At 43.7% G+C, this 22396-nt stretch overlaps 1 protein-coding gene across 3 annotated transcripts in view; it reads right to left on the bottom strand.

Moving 5' to 3' along the window:
* Positions 1–5372: 5372 nt before the first annotated feature.
* CPN1 (carboxypeptidase N subunit 1) overlaps positions 5373–22396 on the bottom strand; it is a 52623-nt gene continuing 35599 nt past the window's right edge. For 2 of the 3 annotated variants that reach the window (XM_030940011.1, XM_030940010.1), the window contains 4 exons: positions 19873–20012; positions 17220–17319; positions 11596–11714; positions 5373–5638 (listed from right to left, as the gene is read on the bottom strand). In XM_030940011.1, the coding sequence (XP_030795871.1) occupies positions 5489–5638; positions 11596–11714; positions 17220–17319; positions 19873–20012 (509 nt within the window). In that variant the 3' untranslated portion in view covers positions 5373–5488. Of the gene's footprint in view, positions 5639–11595; positions 11715–16647; positions 16744–17219; positions 17320–19872; positions 20013–22396 lie in introns of those variants that run through there. The other variant, XR_004059917.1, reaches the window with a different exon arrangement.

Here is a 22396-nt window from a genome sequence, read left to right as displayed (position 1 = left end):
AACAGACTGAACCTCCCCAAATTGCTCCTGGGGATAAAATCACTATTGTAAAACCTAATATCAGTGTCTGAGATATTTTGCAGACCCTGCACTCAATGGATCAGCAGATATCACCCAGACTGGTAATTTGGCCCAACCAGTTCTGCCATCACATCCAGGAACAGAAGACATTAAAAAAACCTCATTTCAATCCCCTACGATTCCATTTCCAACCCGACCAATCAGCACTCCCCACTTCCCAAGACCCTACTCACCAAATTATCTTTGACAATTCTGATCCCCAAGCTGGGCACAGTGGCTCACACCTGTAATCCCAGCACTCTGGGAGGCCGAGGTGGGCAGATCACTTGAGGTCAGGAGTTCGAGACCAGCCTGGCCAACATGGTGAAACCCCATCTCTACTAAAAATACAAAAATTAGCTGGGCATGGTGGCGTGCACCTGTAATCCCAACTACTAGAGAGGCTGAGGCAGGAGACTCGCTTGAACCCAGGAGGCAGAGGTTGCGGTGAGCTGAGACTGCACCACCGGCACTCCAGCCTGGGGGACAGAGCGAGACTCTGTTTCAAAACAAAAAAAAAAAACAAACGAACAAAAAACTCTGATCCCCAAATGCTCAGGGAGACTGATTTGAATAATAATAAAACTCAGGTCTCCTGCACAGCCTGCTCTGCCTGAATTACTCTTTCTCCGTTGCAACTCCCCTATATTGATAAATTGCCTCTGTCTAGGCAGCAGGCAAGATAAACTCATTGGGCCGTTACAGTGAGATAGATTTTTTCTTCTTTTCTTTTCATTTTTTTCTTTTCTCTTCTTTTTTATCTTTTCTTCTTTTCTTTTCTTTTCTTTTTTTGATAGGGTCTCACATTGTTGCCCAGGCTGGAGTACAGTGATGCAATCATAGCTTACTGCAGCTTCCACCTCCCCAGCTCAAGCAAATCCTCCTGCCTCAGCCTCCTGAGTAACTGGGACTACAGGTCCACATCACCACGCCCAGCTCATTTTTGCATTTTTTGTAGAGATAGGGTTTTGCCATGTTCCCCAGGCTGGTCTCAAACTCCTGCAATCCTCCTGCCTCAGCCTCCCAAAGTGCTTGGATTGCAGGTGTGAGTCACCATGCCTGGCCAGATATTCTTTTTTTTTTTTCAGATGAATAACTATGACTCAGAGAGGGTAAGTTATTTGCTCAAGGTCACGCAGCCAATAAGGAACAGAGCTAGAGTTAAAACCCACGTCTGTCAGAGTCCAAAAGCTATGCCCTCCATTGGGGGGTTCTTCCCCTTTAGGAAACACCACCTATCCAGGCTGGCATTCCGTGCAGAGGGTTTCCTCTTTAAAATAACTTTCTAGCTATAAAATAGAAAGGGTACCAGCCAGGAGAGGGCTGAGCCCAAAGCTGGCCCTTCCTTCATGTCCAGTCAACCCTGCCCACTCTCGTCCTGTGAGTCCTGATTTCATGTCCTTTGCATGCAGTGAGAAATTTTCATGTGGTCATAGCCAGACACTGTATTTTCCATATAATACTTGATCTGTATAATCGCCTCTGGCTTGAGTGCATTTAGGGCTTGGTTTAAAAATTTGTATCTCCTTTAGTACTTCAAATCCTCAGGTGGCAGGCAGGGTGGGTCTGAATCAGACTGGGAGTCTAAAAGCAGCAGAGAAGCCCTGGGGAGCTGGCAGCAAGGGCTCTGGAGTTTCCTGGTGTTTCCTCAGCCCTGCTGCCTGCCCGGACTGAGGCCACCTTTTCTCCTGGCTTTCAATGGTCTCCCCACTGACCTTCTAGCCTCAGTCTCCCCTCTGCCCCAGCCAGCTCTTCAGGCAGCAGCCGGGCCTCATTCTAAACCTGATTCTGCACTCCCCTCAGTAGAACCCTTCAATGGCTAGTTGTTTTTCTCAGGATAAAGTCCAAACTCTGTGCTGTGGCTCAAAGGTCCTTCATGATTTGGTACCTCCCTACCCTACTGGCCTTGACTTCTGGCATCTCACTCAGCTGCCACCATGCTGAATTTCATGCAGCTCCCTTGAACAAGCTGCAAATCGTCCAAGAGCCTCAAGCTGTGCTGTCTCCTCAGCCTAACTATTGCTCTCCCATTTCTTTCCACCTGGCCAATGCCTCTTTATCTGACCTCATTATATCTCACCTTAGACTCTCCTAGCTCTGGGATCCCTTTCCTGACCTTCCCAAGACTGGAGTAAGGCTCTTCCCACTGGCTTCTATACTCACCCCCAGAGTCAACGGAATCACAGCAATTATTACAAGGCACAAGAATGATCTGTTTCCTTCCCAAGTAGCCTGTGGCTGCACTGAGATAATGAACTGTATCTTCTTCCCCTTTGTATTTTCTGAATTTATTGAGAGCAAGGACTCAAAATATGTTCCCTGCATGAATACATGGAAGAATGAATAAAATTCTGTGGCTATGCCAGTGAAAGTATTGTGACCACATTTCACAAACATTAGCTCTGTCAGGTGACTTTGTACCAAGGAACCTGAACACAAAGTAAGTGATATTCAGACAATCCGGAAAACTAAGCGCATGCGGCAACCTCAGGTATACAGTTTCACTAAATTGAAAAATGGAAACCCTCTCAAATAGCTGCCTCTTTATAACAACAGGAAAGGCACAAGGAACATGGAATTAAAATTAGGAAGAAATAAAAAATGGAAAGAAAGGATTAGCCTTTTAACCTGAGGAGTGAATTCCGTAAGTGGGAAAAGATACATTTTCTTCTGTTTTCTTTTTGACCACAGACAGAGAGATTGCTCAGGTAACAGAAAAATGAATTATGTGTTAATCCTAATCCTGAATGGCCTCCAGAGGAGGGTGAGTTGTCACAGCTAGAGCGTCTCTGTTTTCTGATGGGTACAGCTAGAGCACCTATTGTTTTCTGATGAGTATGGGAATACAGTCAGCTCTCCGTATCTGCGGGTTCCCATTCAACCAACCTTGGGTCAAAACTATTTAAATAAATAAATAAATAAATAATAATACAGACTGAGCACCATGGCTCATGCCTGTAATCTCAGCACTTTAGAAGGCAGAGGTGGGAGGATCACTTGAACCCAGGAGTTTGAGACCCTATCACTACAAAGAAATTTAAAAATTAGCCAGGTATGGTGTCACGTGCCTGTGGTCCCAGCTACTTGGGAGGCTGAAGTGAGAGGATTGCTTGAGTCTGGGAGGTTGAAGCTGCAGTGAGCCATGATTGCATTCCAGCCTGGGTGACAGAGTGAGGCTGTCAGAAAAACAACAAAATAAAATAACGCAACAATAAAAATAGTACAAAGTAAATACAATATAACAAATCTTTACATAGCATTTACATTGTATCAGGTATTATAAGTAATCTAGAGGTGACTTAAAAGTATATGGGAGGATATACCTAGGCTAAATGCAAATACTATGCCATTTTATAAAAGGAACTTGAGCACTCTTGGATTTTGGTATCTGAGGGGGTCCTGGAACCAAGGGACCACCATACAGTCATGTCACTTAACAATGTAGATGCATTCTGAGAAATGTATCCCTGAGTGATTTAATCATTGTGCAAACATCATAGTGTGTACTTATACAAACCTAGGTGGTATAGCTTCCTACACACATAGGCTAAAAGGTAGAGCCTATTCCTCCTAGGCTACAAATCTGGACAGCATGTTACTATACTGAATGCTACAGGCGATTGTAACACAGTGGTAATTGTGTTACATATTCTTTATTTTGTTGTTGTTTGTTTGTTTGTTTTTGAGATGGAGTCTCACTCTGTCACCCAGGCTGGAGTGCAGTGGTACGATCTGGGCTCGCTACAACTCCACCTCCCGGGTTCAAGTGATTCTCCTGCCTCAGCCTCCCAGGTAGCTGGGATTACAGGCATCTGCCACCATACCTGGCTAATTTTTTGTATTTTTAGTAGAGATGGGGTTCACCATGTTGGCCAGGTTGGTCTCGAACTTCTGACCTCAGGTGATTTACCCAGCTCGGCCTCCCAAAGTGCTGGGATTACAGGTGTGAGCCACCGTGCTCGGCCTGTGTTACCTATTCTAAATCTAAACATATCTAATCTAAATCTAAACATATCTAAACATAGAAAAGGTACAGTAAAAACATGGTATTATAATCTTATGAGACTACCATTATACTGCCGTCCATTGTTAACCAAACATTATTATGTGGCACATGGCTGTAATTATTTAGTAGAGTTCAATTTCTCAGTGGTAAGAAAAGGGCTGTGTTAATTAGAGGTCCTGTGGGGAGGGGGGTAGATGAGGAAACTGGAGCCTGCCCTAACTGAGGCTGAGCTCTGAAATGAGGTGATGGCAAAAAACCACTTCCCACAGGGGACTCTGGAACCCCCACATGCCCAGTGAGGGTTTGTAAACTTGTGTGCTGCAAGGTAGGTGATGAAAGACTACACATCCCTTCCAAATCTTCAGTAACATCTGCTTTGCTCAATAATGCTTTTAGTACAAACGGGTTCTTCCTGGGGAACTCAAAGACGAGGAGAGTGCTGTGTCGTGCTGGGGACAGAGCCAGGACAGAGCCATGCCTCGGGGCAGCTGCATTATATTTCCATATCCAGCAAATGTTTTGAAAGATGCATATTTATTAAATGCCCATGTACGAAGAAGGGTAGCCATGTCACTGGGTATTTGCATGTCAAATTCTGTTCTCATTAAGATGCTATTGGCTATTGCTGAAACGATCCTCTGGGATTTCAGGAGAACCTGGTCACCTAATTTTGCTATGGGAACAACATCGATGATGGATCACTTACTTCAGCATTTCAGTCATGGTTCAGAAATCTTCACTGAGCACTAAGTCTGTTGCAACCTCTGTGCTAAATTCTGGAGATGCAGCTGCCAACCAGCCAGAACCAGTCTCTGGATGCAGTGTAGACTGGCATGGAGCCTAAACCAGACTCTCAGTATGGAAAAACCTTACCAAACACCCCTAGATTTATGTACTACCACATCAGCTTTCTTTTCTTTCTTTCTTTTTTTTTTTGAGACAGAGTTTCACTCTTTTGCCCAGGCTGGAGTGAAGTGGCGCAATCTCAGCTCACTGCAACCTCCGCCCCCCAGGTTCAAGTGATTCTCCTGCCTCAGCCTCCTGAGTAGCTGGGATTACCGGCACATGCCACCACATCCAGCTAATTTTTTGTATTTTTAGTAGAGATGGGGTTTCACCATGCTGGCCAGGCTGGTCCTGAACTCTTGACCTCAGGTGATCCACCCACCTCAGCCTCCCAAAGTGCTAGGATTACAGATGTGAACCACCATGCCCGGCCACCACATCACCTTTCAATAGATCCTAATTCCTTTCATGATGACCTAGAGATGGTTTACCCCTGGAACAGACAGAGACCATTCTGAACTGTTCTGAATATGTTTGTATTTAAATATGTCCCAGTTAATAAAATAGAAAGAATGCTTTATCTGATCTGAGAGCAGGAGCAAAGCGTTTCTGAAGGGTTGCCTGGCACTGTGGGTTTCAGGCAGGGCCTCTCTGGAGCTGCCTCATTTCCATTCCTTTCTTTCTGGCTGCCTGGGGCTGCACTTTGGCTTTGACTCCGTGCCTTCTGCTGGGAGCTCTCCTCACAGGGCTTACTTGAGGGATGCTTCTTTTGAGGTGGAAGTGAACCTGGAAGGAAAAGAGCAGAAGCTAGGAGATCCATTTGGACCATCTTTTGCCATAGTTCCGGTTTCTGAGGGCTGGGTACTAGGGAGAATTATTATAGCAGTGACCCAGAGAAGCACTGGTGGTGTCATATAGACTTGCCTAATGTTCCCCCCAAATTGGTATGCAATCACTGGTGATAGATAGAGTGTGACTGGATGAACTTAATATACATTGATTTTATATGTATTAGAAAAAAGTGGGCTGGGTGTGGTGGCTCATGCCTGTAATCCCAGCAATTTGGGAGGCTGAGGCGGTGTGGATCGCCTGAGGTCAGAAGTTCAAGACCACCCTGGCCAATATGGTGAAACTCTGTCTGTACTAAAAATACAAAGAAATTAGCCAGGCATGGTGGTGCACACCTACAATCCCAGCTACTCAGGAGGCTGAGGCGGTAGAATTGCTTGAACCCAGGAGGTGGAGGCTGAAGTGAGCTGAGATCTTGCCACTGCACTCCAGCCTGGGTGACAGTGAGACTCTATCTCAAAAAAAAAAAAAGAAAGAAAGAAAGAAAGAAAGAAAGAAAGAAAGAAAGAAAAAATAGGTTGGGCATGGTGGCTGTAATGCCTGCACTTTGGGAGACTGAGGTGGGCAGATCACTTTGAGATCAGAAGTTACAGACCAGCCTGGCCAGCTTGGTGAAACCCCGCCTCTCCTGAAAATACAAAAATTAGCTGGGCTGGTGGCACATGCCTATAGTTCCGGCTACTCGAGAGGCTGAGGCAGGAGAATTGCTTGAACTCGGGAGGCAGAGGTTGCAGAGAGCCGAGATCATGCCACTGCACTCCAGCTTGGGTGACAGAGTGAGACTCCATCTCAAAAAAAATAAATAAATAAATAAAGAAAAGAAAGAAAAATATATCTACACATTAAATCATGATTTCACCAATACTGCCACTTAGGACAAGAGCCATGACTGACAGTGCTGTAATAATCTCCTTTATGCTGCCTGGGTGACTCACAGGTGCCATGCTCAGGCATGCCGGTAAGTGTCACCGTGCTTCAGAACTAGACCTTCTGCCACACGTGTTTGACTTTATAGATAGTAGAGATGATAAAGAGTGTTGGTATGGACTCTTTTATTCATTTTTTTTTTTTTTTTTTAATTTTAGAGATGGGGTCTTGTTATGTTGTCCAGGCTGGACTCAAACTCCTGGGTTCAAGATCCTCCTGCCTCAGCCTCTCAGCCTCCTGAGTAGCTGGGACTACAGGCAGATGCCATCACACCCTGCTTGGATTCTTAAACTGGAAATTTCCATGTATGTTAATGCATCCTTTCAAGTACTACATTGCAACTTCTCTTCTGGCCACGGCACGCAGATGGAAAGATACTTTTCACTGACAAATGTGGGACATTCTGGGTGTGGAAGAGTCGTAGAATTATCCCAGGCTGAAGAGGAAGGAGAGGGAGTGGCACAGTGTCCTAACCACACTCCCCTGGGGCAGGCCTGGGCTTTCCCGCCCTTGGAACAGCTTGAGCCCGTGAAGCCAGCTGGGAGTTAAAAAACATGCCCCTGACTGAGAGGCCTCTCTGTGGGGTTATTTCCTGCCCCTTCCGCAAAAATTCATAGCCAATTTTTCTGCTAGTTCCTCCAGGAGGGGAGGAGAGAATCAGAGCCAACTGTACTGTATTATTTATCAGTTCCTATTTAGTAACATAGGAATCTAGGACAGAAAAAAACGAGAGAAGAGAGACAAGAAAATGAGGCAAGGACAGAAGAAAAGGAAAGGAGTGGTGACATGTGGAAGGCCTTGGGAAAAAGCAAAGGGAACACTGGGCCCTGGAAGATATTTTATTTAATTTTATTTTTATTTTGAGATAAGGTCTTACTCTGTCATCCAGGCTGGAGTGCAATGGCGCAATCATGGCTCACTGCAGCCTCCATCTCCTGGGTTGAAGTGATCCTCCCACCTCAGCCTCCCAAGTAGCTGGCACTACATGTGCATGACACCATGCCCGGCTAACTTTCGTCCTGTTTTGTAGAGACAGGATTTCACCATATTGCCCAGGCTGGTCTCAAACTCCTGGGCTCAAGTGATCTGCCAGCCTCGGCCTTCCAAAGTGCTGAGATTACAGGTGTGAGTCACTGCACCCGACTGACACATTTTAAAGCTGGAAACCCTGTAGTAAACAATCTTTTTTTTTTTTTTTGAGACAGAGTCTTGCTCTGTCACCCAGGCTGGAGTGCAGTGGCACAGTCTCGGCTCACTGCAAACTCCACCCCCTGGGTTCAAGCAATTCTCCTGCCTCAGCCTCCCAAGTAGCTGGGATTACAGGCGTGCTCTACCACACGTGGCTAATTTTTGTATTTTGAGTAGAGACAGGGCTTTGCCATGTTGGCCAGGCTGGTCTCGAATTCCTGACCTCAAGTGATCCGCCTGCCTCAGCCTCCCGAAGTGCTGGGATTACAGGTATGAGCCACCACGCCTGGGCAATCTTTTTTTCCTTTTTTCTTTCCCAGACAGATGGATATCTGCCTTAGACTGGGAGGGGAGATAGACTCCTTTGTGATCAATAAATGGATTTTTAGTTGTTATTTTGTCTGGAAATTGTGTCCAAATGACAGACATCTTTTCTTCTCTAAGTGTATTTGACATAATGATGGATTATGTTAATTTATTTAAAGAATACGCGAAAAAGGGGGCAAAACTCTTTGAAATTGAGTGTGTTACTCAAGAGGATGTGCAGTTGTTTGAATTTGGCGTTGAACAGACTTGCTGGTAATGCAAAACTTATATATGTAGCTGCTTACCAGTCATTCAATTTTAGGATATAACAAGAAAAAAGGGAAAGAGGACCCCAGATCAGCTAATAGCCTACAATGAAAGATTTACTCTCTGTTTCCTGCAACAGTAATGGGAAATAATTTACATTATTTAGGAGATGGGACTAGGGGAGTGGATGGAGGAAGAAACTATCTGGAAATTCCAGAGGAATTCTCAAAGCACTTAAAGCATAGTTATTTCCCCTGATCCTTGTGTTACAATAAGGAACTACAAACACAGGTTGTACACTTAGTATGAGTTCCAGTAACACATTGGCTAAGAAGGGAGCCAGAGAGCCTGATATAGGTTCGAATCCTGACTCCTACCACTTGTTATGTGATATTACACAAGTTTCTTTTATCTTCTGTAAGCCATAAATGGGGATACTTGCATCTGCCTCACAGGGTTGTTGTGAAGGTTAAATGAGATAATGCTGGAAAGCTCTCATATCTTGTCATACATAGTACTTATTCAATAAAGAGTAAAAGATAAGGTTGACTTGACTGCATTGTGTTAATAGGGAAAGGCGGTGGGAGGGTCTAGTAAGCTCTAGGGTTGTGTACAGAAGGAGCGAGGCAGCCCTAGGAAAGGCTGACTTTTGAGAAATGAGATCTGTAGATGGCCGTTAAATAGGACTGCCTCATTACTTTGTCCTCGTTTGAGAAATCTGAGGATTAGTGTCCACGATCTCTGAGCTCCGTTAGCTCTGAGATCTTAGTACAACTAAAACTGAAAAGATCCAGGCTGTAGAATCAAAGAAGTTCTTTGCTTCTCTTCCCATCTGTAAAAGAAAGCCCTGGAGAGTTGAATCTTGAAGAGCAGCTACTGGATCTTTGCGGCCTTGAGTGGAAAGCAAGATCAGGGCCCACGGAGCACCAGAAGGTATAATAGAGCGCCCTCTGGTGGCAGTCCTTACCAGTGGCACAGAAGAATGCAAGCCCGCTGCCTTTCTCTGTAAAAACTGGTCTTAAAGAAATTAACCGATTTAGGCTGAGCACAGTCTCCGCCGAGGGAGCACACTGGCTCATGCCTGTAATCCCAGTGCTTTGGAAGACCGAGGTGCGAGGATCTCTTGAGCCCAGGAGTTCAAGGCTGCAGTGAGCCATGACTACCACTGGACTCTAGCCTGGGCTACACAAAGAACCCCGTCTCTACAAAAAAAAACAAAAATTAGGCCGGGTGCGGTGGCTCATGCCTATAATCTCAGCACTTTGGGAGGCTGAGGAGGGTGGATCACCTGAGGTCAGGAGTTCAAGATCAGCCTGGCCAACAAGGTGAAAAACCATCTCTACTAAAAATACAAAAATTAGCTGGACGTGGTGGCACATGCCTGTAATCCCAGCTACTCGGGAGGCTGAGGCAGGAGAATCGCTTGAACCCAGGAGGCAGAGGTTGCAGTGAGCCGAGGTTGAGCCACTGCACTCCAGCCTGGGTGACAGAGTGAGACTCGGTCTCAAAAAAAAAAAAAAAAAATTAGCTGGGCATGGTGGCATGTGCCTGTAGTCCAGCTATTAGGAAGATGAAGCAGAAGATCTCTTGAGTTTGAGGCTGTAGTGAGCCATAATTGTGCCAGTGCACAGCCTGAGAGACAGAGCCACTCCCTGTCTCTATGAAAGAAGAAGAAGAAGAGGAGGAGGAAGAGGAGGAGGAGGAGGAGGACATATTTGACCTATCTTGTTTGACTGTAGGTCATAAGACCCTACCTTATTTGACTGTAGGTCAAGGAGAAGGAGAAGAAGAAAGAGGAGGAGGAAGAGGAGGAAGAGGAGGAGGACATATCTGACCTACCTTGTTTGACTGTAGGTCATAAGACCCTCTTTCCAGAGAGGGTACTGGCCCACACCCAGAAGGAAGAAATACATGGTCAGAGAGCCCAGAAGAGTCTGGACAGACAGGCCTTGCTGGATTTCTTTACTCAGTGCATAGCATTAGCTGATACTTTTTGTCCAATTGTATTTATACCTAGCTGTACCTACTTTGTTGAACCTATGCATAAAAGTGGACAATTTCCCCTGTATCTTTGGGCCTTCGTTCTGAAGGCTCCTGTGTATGCACATTAAACATGCTCCAAAAAAAAAAAAAAAAAAAAAAAACCACAGGCCAGGCACGGTGGCTCAGGCCTATAATCCCAGCCCTTTGGGAGGCCGAGGTGGGCAGATCACCTGAGGTCGGAAGTTTGAGACCAGCCTGACCAACATGGAGAAACCCCGTTTCTACTAAAAAAAAAACCCCAAAAATTATCTGGGCATGGTGGCACATGCCTGTAATCCCTGCTACTCAGGAGGCTGAGGCAGGAGAATCACTTGAACCTGGGAGGCAGAGGTTGCGGAGAGCCGAGATCATGCCCCCATTGCACTCCAGCCTGGGCAACAAAAGCGAAACCTCGTCTCAAAAATAAATAAATAAATAAAATAAAATAAAAATAAATTGGTATGGCTTTTCTCCAATTAATCTGCCTTTTGAGAGTTGATTTGGCCCCTGCATACTAAAGGCTTTATGTGCATGTTCTCATTTCAGCTTCTTGTGAAGGAGGCACTATCATCACCAATTTACTGAGAAAGAAACAGAACAAGAGAGATTAGGTAATTTGTCTAAGGTCTGTGGGCAAATGAGCTGAATTTAGAACTAGGCAGTGCTTTGAATCACTATGCTATGTGAGACAGAAGAGGAAAAGCCAAAAGGAAGTGAGTAAGGATAGAATAGGAGAGTGACAGAACAAAAATTAGGATGTGCGAGCAATTAATTTTTTTAAAAACCGTAAAAGAAAGCTGGGCAAAGATGAGAGCTATACAATCACTGAAGATTTTGTAAGGGCCAAGGGCGGTGGCTCATGCCTATAATCTCAGCACTTTGGGAGGCTGAGGCAGGCAGATCACTTGACCCAGGAGTTCAAGACCAGCTTGGGTAACATGACGAAATCCTTTTTCTACAAAAAGTAGAAAAAGTAGGCGGGCATGGTGATGTGCGCTTATACTCACTCCCAGCTATTTGGGAGGCTGAGACGGCAGGACTGCTTCAGCCTGGGAGATCGAGGCTGCAGTGAACCACGATGGTACCACTGCACTCCAGCCTGGGTGACAGAGCGGGACACTATCCTCCAAAATAGACTGTATGAGTGATCTTTATAGTGCACCATCACACTCAGCCTAACTCACCAATGTTGGTTCCGCAGGACCCACGGTCACAGTCACTGTCTCTGGGTCAAACCCAGGTGCTATGGCACTAACAGTGTAGGTACCTGGAAGCAGCAGCCGGAAGTAATCACCATGGTCACCTGAAAGTCACAAGGATATAATTCAGTCCACTGATTAAAAACCTGTCCCAAATAAGCTGGGGTTTTTAACTGACTACAAGCTTGGCTTTTTAAAAAAATTATTATTATTAAATTTAACAAAGTTTAATTGATCAAGGAAAAAGTAATTTGCAAATTGGGCCCTCAGAATCACAGCAAATTCAGAGTTATCTCTGCACAGTTGGAGAGAATTTAAGAATAGAAAAAGGAAAGTAAAATACAAAAAAACCAGAAGTGAGGTATAGAAACAGCCAGATTGGTTACAGCTTGGTGTTTGCCTTATTTGGACCTGGTTTGGACAGTTAGCTTTTCTTTTTTTTGAGACGGTGTCTCGCTCTGTCACCCAGGCTGGAGTGTAGTGGCGCAATGTGAGCTCACTGCAACCTCTGCCTCTCAGGTTCAAGCAATTCTCCTGTCTTAGCCTCCCAAGTAGCTGGGATTACAGGCGCATGCCACCATGCTCAGCCAATTTTTGTGTTTTTAGTAGAGACAGGGTTTCACCATGTTGGCCAAGCTAATATCAAACTCCTGACCTCAGGTGATCTGCCCACCTTAGCCTCCCAGTGCTGGGATCACAGGCGTGAGCCACTGAGCCCACTGGCTTTTTTTTTTTTTTTTTTTTTTTTGAGATGGAATCTCACTCTGTCACTCTGTTGCCCAGGCTGGAATGCAGTGGTGTGATCTTAGCTCACTGCAACCTCCACCTCCCGGGTTCAAGCCATTCTCCTGCCTCAGCCTCCCAAGTAGCTGGGATTACAGGCATGCACCACCACACCCAGCTAATTTTTCTATTTTTAGTAGAGACGGGGTTTCACCATGTTGGCCAGGTGGCTCTCGAACTCCTGGCCTCAGGTGATTGACCTGCCTTGGCCTCCCAATGTGCTGGGATTACAGGCATGAGCCACTGAGCCCAGCCATCTTTTCTTTTTTAAAATAAATAAACAAAGTCTGGTTCTCACTATGTTTCCCAGGCTGGTCTCAAACTCCTGGGCTCAAGTGATCCTCCCGCCTCAGCCTCCCAAAGTGCTGCGATTACAGGCGTGAGCCACCGCACCTAGCCTGGCTTTTCTTAATAGCATGAAACTAGCGAAGATTTAAATCATTTGAGGGCTATCTTAATAGGAGTATGGCCTCAGCTCCTAGGAAGCAGGAGTTTTACTGTGCTCTACACTGAACGTGTTAAATGTAATTCCAGACCCTGTAGTTTAATACAAACTCATCTCCAGTAAAGGATCACTAGGAGAGAGGAAAGGGTGAAAGGTCTGTGAATGTTTTGCCTAATAAAGAAACTCCATGAGCCCACAGTTTTGATATTTGAAAGGCCACTGTGAAGAAATGATGTCTACCTAAGGAAATAAGAATGAGAAGTATGGGTTTAAGTTGCAGGGAGGCAGATTTTGCTAGATAGAAATAAAACCTGTTGAGGCCAGGTGCAGTGGCTCATGCCTGTAATCCCAGCTTTTTGGGAGACCCAGGTGGGTGGATCACCTGAGGTCAGGAGTTTGAGACCAGCCTGGCCAACATGGTGAAACCCCAGTCTCTACTAAAAATACAAAAATTAGCCAGACATGGTGGCACATGCCTGTAGTCCCAGCTAGTTGGGAGGCTGAGGCAGGATAATTGCTGGAAGGTGGGAGATGGAGGCTGCAGTGAGCTGAGATCATGCCACTGCACTCCAGCCTTGGTGACAGAGGAAGATTCTGTCTCAAATAAATAAAAGATACAAACCCATTGAGAGAAACAGAGCTACATAAAAAGAAATGGACTGCTTTCTGAAATTGTGAGCACACAAGCACAGACTAGATCAGAAGCCTGGAAAGCCTACCCAGATGTACAGTGCAAAACCTGCACCACTGAACATGCCAGCCCTGGGTTGGATTAAAAAGCTGCTGGCGGTGTTGTATGGGTGTAATCTTATATTCAATGGGAAGGCTGGACTACATGACCAGTAAAGATACGATTTTGAGAGTCCTATCTCTTTTTTTGAGATAAGGTCTCACTCTGTTGCCCAGGCTAGAGTGCAGTGGTGCTATCATAGCTCGCTGCAACCTTGAACTCCCGGACTCAAGCAATTTTCCTGCCTCAGTCTTTTGAATAGCTAGGACTATAGGCACACACCACTGTGCCTGGTTAATTTTATTATTTTTATTTTTTGTAGAGATGGGGTCTTGCTATGTTGACCAGCATGGTCTTGAACTCTTGACCTCAAGCAAACCTCCCAGCTCAGCCTCCCAAAGTGCTGGGATTACAGGCATGTGCCATTGTACCCAGTGAGAATCCTATTTTTAATATTGCTTCTATTGGGCTGGTTGCAGTGGCTCATATCACTGTGCTCCAGCCTGGGCGACAGAGCAAGATTGTCTCAAAAAACAAAAAAATGTCTTTTATCACCTTCAAAAATATGGCAAGGGAAAAAATAAAATTCAAAAGAAGACTGTTTTTCCATAACAGGGAAAGAGCATTTTGGCTAATGACTTTCCATTCCTTTAGACTCAGTTATGACAGTGACTTTAAAATTCATTTTTTAAAGTATATAGCAATGAATATTTGAAATAACAAATACGATAAACATTGAGACAAACAATAATGAGGAAGTCTTTTTCTGCCCCCTATTAAATGCCTGTAATTTACTTTAAAATACTTCAGCAAAGTACACATGTTGGATAGTTGAAATGACACCCCAGGGATTGTCATTTTCTTAATTTGGGGACTTGCATCCTGAAGTGGTGAGCGAGTGTTGTATCAGAAAGGCCCCATTCCAGATGCAGCTCCTATGAGGGCTTCAGCTGGCTTTCTCTCTCCTCAACACTAGATGCTTTGCTAAGTAACATAATGAATGTTTACAATGGGTTTTTTTCACTGGTGAAATGAATGCTTTTTTTTTTTTTTTTTTTTGAGATGGAATCTTGCTCTGTCACCCAGGCTGGAGTACAGTGGCTCAATCTTGGCTCACTGCAACCTCCACCTTCTGGGTTCAAGCGATTCTCCTGCCTCAGCCTCCTGCGTAGGTGGGACTACAGTTGCCCACCACCATGCCCAGCTAATTTTTTGTATTTTTAGTAGTGACGGGGATTTCACCACGTTGGCCAGGCTGGTCTTGAACTCCTGACCTTAGGTGATCCACCAACCTTGGACTCCCAAAGTGTTGGGATTACAGGCATTAGCCACTGTGCCCAGCCTAATAATTTGTTAATTAACACAATGGCAGGTGAAAGTGGCACTTATTGGAAAAATCAGTGGTGTTTAATATGTTTTGTTTTTGTTATTGTTTTGAAATGGAGTCTCACTCTGCCCAGGCTGGAGTCCAGTGGCATGATCTCGGCTAACTGCAACCTCCACCTCCTGGGTTCAAGTGATTCTCCTGCCTCAGCCTCCCAAGTAGCTGGGACTACAGGCACACACCACTATATGTGGCTAATTTTTTGTATTTTAGTAGAGATGGGGTTTCACTGTGTTGCCTAGGCTGGTTGTGAACTCCTGAGCTCAGGCAATCCGCCCGCCTCGGCCCCCCAAAGTGTTGGGATTACAGGCGTGAGCCACCGCACCTGGCCACACCCAGCTAATTTTTGTAGTTTTAGTAGAGACAGGGGTTTCACCATGTTGGCCAGGCTGGTCTTGAACTCCTGACCTCAAGTGTTCCTCTCGCCTGGGCCTCCCAAAGTGTTGGGATTACAGGTGTGAGCCACTGTGCCCAGCAATATATGTTGATTGGCTAGCCTGTTTTAGAGACATTCCCACACTTGCTTGGACAGAGCATAAGAATCTAGCAAAAGCCAGGTGTGCACTTCTGGAATCCCACCACTTTGGAAGGCTGAGGCAGGCAGATCACTTGAGCTCAGGAGTTTGAGACCAGCCTGGACAACAGGGCAAAACTCTGTCTCTGTAAAAAAAAAAAAAAAAATTAGCTGAGCGTGGTGGTATGCATTTGTAGTTCCAGCTACTTGGGAGGCTGAGAAGGGAGGATCACCTGAGCCTGGAAAGTCAAGGCTGCAGTAAGCCCTGATTGCACCACTGCACTGCAGCCCAGGCAATAGAGACCCTGTAATCCAGCTATTTGGGAGGCTGAGGCAGAAGAATTGCTTGAGTTTGAGACCAGCTTGGGCAACATAGTGAGACCCCATCACTTTGCTTGAAAGAATCTAGCAAGTCCTGAAGAAGGCTGTGCTTATAAGAATGATTCCTACGACTCAGAAACATTTCTGTAAAAAACGGAAAAAGAAAAAAAAAATAAAAAGGATGATTCCTGAGTCTGGATTCCTAAACAGTCCTGTGTCCAGACTGTGGTTGTCTGATACTTCACTGTGAGGCTACAGGATTCTGCCTTTAGACAATACTTTTGCCTTGAATGAACCTTTCATGTAAGATGCATTGAGATCACTTTAAAGAACAGAAAGCTGAGGGTTCATCCAGCTTAAACAGATTGTAGGAACTGTGAAACGGCTGCTGGGTAATAAATGTTAGTGTAGTAAAATTCAGGTGAGACTTGCTAGTATTAAGGTTGTGCGGAGGACTGGGTGTGGTGGCTCACACCTGTAACCTCAGTACTTTGGGAGGCTTTTGAGCCCAGGAGCTCGAAACCAGCCTGGGCAACATGGTGAAACCCCATCTCTACAAAAAACACAAAAAATAGTCAGGCATGGTGTTGCATGCTTGTAGTCCCAGCTATTTTGGAGGCTGAGGTAGGAGGATGGCTTGAGCTCAGGAGGCAGAGGTTGCAGTGAGATCACACCACTGCCCTCCAGCCTGGATGGCAGAATAAGACTCCTTTTCAAAAAAATAAAAAAGGGTGGGGAGTTAGGCAAATCTCATCTACCTGCAACCATAACCGTTGGTAGCTACTGTTATGCATTAAAAGCAAAATAAAACAAAAAATCCTACAAATTGTGCATGATCAAGCTGGGCTGAGTCAGCTTACAACACCATTCTGCTGTGACATAATTCTGTGCTCTTCTAGGAGGTTCCAGGTAGCTCTAAGATCCGTCTCCACCATCAATCTTGCCCCACAGTAAGCCTATGATGGAAAGAATCTTGCTAACTTTCCCATTGGAGGTGTAGAGAAATGCCAAGTCAGCCACAAGGATAACTATCCGTTTTACAGTCCTCTTTCTACCCAATTTCACACCAGTATGTGAGCTATTAACAGGCTTAAGCCCAGAAAATACCCCTAACAAAATTGTATGTGGTAGCCACTCCTGAATGCTGAGGAGAAGTTACATTTACATCAGTCTTTCCTGGTCCTGACCTCTCAGGGATTGCTTGCATCAGAAGCAAAAGATTTTGCATTAAAACATCTTGGCTGTTTGATTCAGCCTCTTAATTTACTGTCTCCATTTTCATTGCCCTTCTTTCCTCCATCCCCCTGCCCCCACTCCCAGCATCCTTGACACCCCTGTTAGTTTCACTGGCTTACAAACTGGCCCCTTGATTATGCTGAAGAAGATGCAGGAGTGAACGCTTCCTTCCTCCCCCTAAGCAGTGGCCACCTACCTGAAGTGACATCATGGTTAATCCCACTGACAGAAATGACAGCATTGGCGAGATTATTATAATTCTCATCATGCACCATTCCCTTGATGCCCTGGTGAACCTGCAGGAACAAGTATATAGTTATGATTATAAAACATTTGTATGGTGTTTTAGAGTCTCAAAGCCCTTTCTCGTATGTTTTTGCATTTTATCTTCACAAAGATGATGGTAATAGTCCCTTAACTGGTCTCCTTGCCTCTCTCCCTGCCCCAATTAATCTCTTCGCAATTAGAGTGGTCAGAGGGATCCTGTTAAAGCCTGACTCAAATCATGTCACCATCCTACTCAAAACCTAACTCACTCTGAGCAAAAGCTAAAGTTCTTGTGATGGTCTGTCTGTCAAGCTACCTGTTAGCTCTCTGATCCCATCTCCAACCACCTTTTCTCTCCCTTACTTCTGAGATCAGTCCAGCCACACTGGTGTCCTGGCTTTCTTTTCTTTTTCTTTTTTTTTAATTTTTTTTATTTCCTGTGACAGACTGTGATAAAATACACATAAAATAAAATTTACCATTTTAAGTGTATAGTTCAGTGTTATTAAATACATTTAGCTAGGTGCAGTGGCTCATGCCTGTAATCCCAGCACTTTGGGAGGCCCAGGTGGGCGGATCACCTGAGGTCAGGAGTTTGAGACCAGCCTGGCCAACATGGCGAAACCCCGTCTCTACTAAAAATACAAAAATTAGCCAGGTATGGTGGTGAGTGCCTGTAATCCTAGCTACTCAGGAGGCCAAGACAGGAGAACTGCTTTAACCCAGGAGGTGGAGGTTGCAGTGAGCTTAGATCGCACCACTGCACTCCAGTCTGGGTGACAGAGCGAGACTCTGTCTAAAAAAAAAAAAAAAAAAAAAACCATTTGTAATGTTGTGCAACCATCACTACTATCCATCTGCATAACTCTTTTTATCTTAAAAAATTGAAACCCTATATCCATTAAACAATGATTCTCCATTATCCCCTCCCCCAGCCCCTGGCAACCACCATTCTATCAATACTTTCCATCTCTATAATTTTGACTACTCTAAGTACCTCATATAAGTGGAATAATACAGTGTTTGTCTTTTTATGGGTGGCTAATTTCACTTGGCATAATGTCCCCAAGATTCATCAATGTTGTAGCATGTGTCAGAATTTCCTTCCTTTTTTTTGAGATGGAGTTTCGCTCTCATTGCCCAGGCTGGAGTGCAATGGCGCCATCTCGGCTCACTGCGACCTCCACCTCCTGGGTTCAAGCGATTCTCCTGCCTCAGCCTCTCGAGTAGCTGGAATTACAGGCATGTGCCACCACGCCTGGCTAATTTTGTATTTTTAGTAAAGACAGGGTTTCTCCATGTTGGTCAGGCTGGTCTCAAACTCCCAAACTCAGGCGATCTGCCCGCCTCAGCCTCCCAAAGTGCTGGGATTACAGGCATAAGTCACTACACCTGATGACAATTTCCTTCCTTTTTAAGGCTGTATAATATTCCACTGGAATATACCACATCCATTTATACAGTCATCCACCAATGAACACTGGGTTGCTCCCACTTTTTGGCTATTGTAAATAATGCTGTTATGAATATGGGTGTGCAAATACCTCTTTGAGGCCCTTATTTCCATTCTTTTGAATATATACCCAAAAGTGGCATTGCTGGAGCACATAGGAATTCTGACTGCTTGAGGAATTGCCATTAGCTGTTTTTTATAATGACTGTACCACTTTACATTCCCATTGATGGTGCACAAGGGTTCCAATTTCTCCACATCCTTGCAAACATTTGTGAATTTCTGTTTTTTTGATAGCAGCCATCCTAACCAATTTGAGGTAGAATCTCACTGTAGTTTTAATTTGCATTTCCCTAATGATTAGTGATGCTGAGCACTTTTCATATTCTTTTTGTTGGTTTTGTACTTGCAGTTGTGTCCATTTCAAGGAACCCTTTTATCCCCTAGATATCTGCATGTTTCTCTCCCTCACCTCCTTGAAATTTTTATTTAAATATCACTTCCCCTGAAAGACTTTCATCATAGCATTTCTTTTTTAACATGTTATACAACTTATTGTTTACTGCCTGTCTCTCCTCACTAGAAGGTAAGTTCCATATGGGCAGGGATATTTGCTTATTTATTCATAATTCACAGCATATAGTACAGTTTCTGACAAATAGTTGTGCTTGATAATTTTTTTGAGAAGGATCTTGCTCTGCTGCCCAGGCTGGAGTACAATGGCATGATCACAGCTCGCTGCAACCTTGACCTCCCAGCACAAGACAAGTGATCCTCCCGCCTCATCCTCCTGTGAAGCTGGGTCTACAGAAGCATGCCACCATGCTTGGCTAATTTTTTTTTTTTTTAGTAGACGTGGGGTCTAGCTATGTCGCCCCGGCTGGTCTCAAACTCCCGAGCTCAAGTGATCCTCCCATCTCAGCTTCCCACACTGCTGGGATTACAGGTGTGAACCACTGTGTTCAGATGCTCAATAATGTTGAATGAATAAATCTCATTGGAAGAAGCAGCCCAGATCTATTGGACTGAGTCAGAGCAAAAGTCAGACCTGAACCTGTGAAACACCTTGTCTGCCATTGAGAAGCACTTCTCTTTTTGCAAACATGAGAGTTAACAAATAAGGTTTTACCTGTTCCAGGAACTGGATTAGGGCTTCCCGATTACCCAGCCACTCCCGCTGTAACTCTTCTTGCGGGGGAAACTTGTCACAACTCAGTTCCAGTGTGATCTCAAAGCAGTTGGTATGGAGATAATTAAAGTCTTGCATTCCTAAGGGAAAGAGGGCAGTGGCAGATTCCCATAACCAGGTTCCCACTCAATGCCCCATCTCATCTCTCTCTCTCTTTTTAAAATTTTCTGTTTTTATTTATTTGGGAATTATCTTTTAATTTTATTTATTTCATTGGCACATAATAATGTGTACATATTCATGTACATCACCTAATAATATGTACATATTCATGGGACACGCATAGTGATGTTTCAATAAACTGTACAGTGATTAGATTAGGCTAATTAGAATATCCATCCTCCCAAACATTTATCATTTCTTTGTGTTGGAAATATCCAGCACCCCCTTCATTACCTTTTTTTTCTTTTCTTCATCAACTTCTATTCTACCTCTTGACCTCTATTTCTTCCTTTCCTCCATAAAATTTTTCCCAAATTTCCAGTTCACATGCGTCTCTCTCTGCAGTTTCCTCTCTTCTTAAATGTCCCTTTTGTCATCTTCATCCTTTATGTTTTTTTCCATTTCATGACTGAATTTCACTTCTTGTCCCTTTTATCATTTCCAAAGTCTGCTTATTAGCTGTGCCTACTATTGACTATGCACATGGACTGTTTCTAAGAGAACAGATTTTCTCCTTGAACTACAATGTTCTTCAGACCTGGAAGGTCAGGAATGTGATTAATATTTTGCTTTCACATCCCTTCTCCTAGCTAAGAATACAATATTAATCTGAAAATACCCATCCCAGAAAAACAGACTCCTGAAAAAGCAGAAGACAGCTATATTTTCTTCTTCTTCTAAAAAATACTTGCTTGTTCTGATCTTCTACATTATTCAATTGAATCAATTACTTTTTAATATGTTTCTCATTATTAGGATGGTTATTTTCATTACAATTTCATTTGGGTTAAAAATTACCCACTTAAAAATGTCTATACTACCCAAAGTGATCTACAGATTCAATGCAATCCCTATCAAAATCCCAATGATGTTTGTTGCAAAAATAGAAAACCCATCCTAAAATTCATATGGAATTTTAAGCAACCCAGAAGAGCAAAAATAATCTTGAAAAAGAAGAACAAAGCTAGAGACTCACAATTTCTGATTTTGAAACTTACTACAAAGCTACAGTAATCAAAACAATGTGTTACTGGTATAAAGGCAGGTATATAGATCAATGGAATGGAAGACAGCCCAGAAACCCTTGCATATATGGTCAAAGGATTTTTGACAAGAATGCCAAGACCGTTCAATGGGGAAAGGACAGTCATGTCAACAAATGGTGCTGGAGAAACTGGATATCCAAATGCAAAAGAATGAAGTTGGAGCCTTATCTAACACCATATACAAAAATTAACTCAAGATGGATCGGCGACCTAAACGTAAGACCCAAAACTATAAAACTCTTAGAAGAATACATAGGGCAAAAGCTTCATGACATTGAATTTGGCAATGATTTCCTGGATATGAAATCAAAGATACAGGCAACAAAAGAAAAAAAAAATCACAGATTAGACTTCATGAAAATGGAAAAATTTTGTTCATCAAAAGACAGTATCTCTAGGACAGAACAGGTGATGACAGAATCAAACAAACAAACAAATACAATGTCAAAAGAGTAAAAAGGCCACCATGGAATGGGAAAAATATTTGTGATTCATACATCTGATAAGATATTAATATTCAGAATACATAGAGTACTCCTAAAACATAACAATAACAACAACAAAAAAACCCAAACAACTTGATTTTTTAAGTGGGCAAAGGATTTGAACAGACATTTCTCCAAAGAAGGTATACAAATGGCCAATAAGCACATGAAAAGATGCTCAATATCACTAATCATTAGAGAAATGCAAATCAAACTACCATGAGATACTACTCTGCACTTATTAGGATGGCTACTATCAAAAAAAAAAGTAAGAGTTGGTGAAGATGTGGAGAAACTGAAACTCCTGTGCACGGGTGGTGTTTTCTATGGAAAACAGTATGGCAGTTCCTCAAAAACATTAAAAATAGAACTACCTTATGTCCAACAATTCCACTTCTGGGTTTATATATCCAAAAGAACAGAAATCAGGGTCTCAAAGAGAGATGTGCACATCCATGTTTGTAGCACCATTATTCTCAATAGCTAAAATGTGAAAGCAACCCAAGTGTCCATCGGTGGATAAACGAGAAACAAAATGTGGTATAAACATACAATGGAATATTGTTCAGCCTTTAAAGTAAGGAAATTCTGACAAACACCATAACACGGATGAACTTTGAGGACATGATGGTAAGTGAAATAAGGCATTCACAAAAAGACAAATATTGCATGATCCCACTTATATGAGCTACTTAGAGCAGTCAAAATCATAAAGACAAAAAGTAGAATGGTGGTTGCCAGGGGCTGGGGTAAGGGGAAATGTAGTTATTG

Source organism: Rhinopithecus roxellana, chromosome 11 (assembly GCF_007565055.1).
Source record: "Rhinopithecus roxellana isolate Shanxi Qingling chromosome 11, ASM756505v1, whole genome shotgun sequence".
Taxonomy (NCBI): Eukaryota; Metazoa; Chordata; class Mammalia; order Primates; family Cercopithecidae; genus Rhinopithecus; species Rhinopithecus roxellana.
Note: the sequence above shows the minus strand (reverse complement) of the source record. Positions and strands in the feature narration are given on the sequence as shown.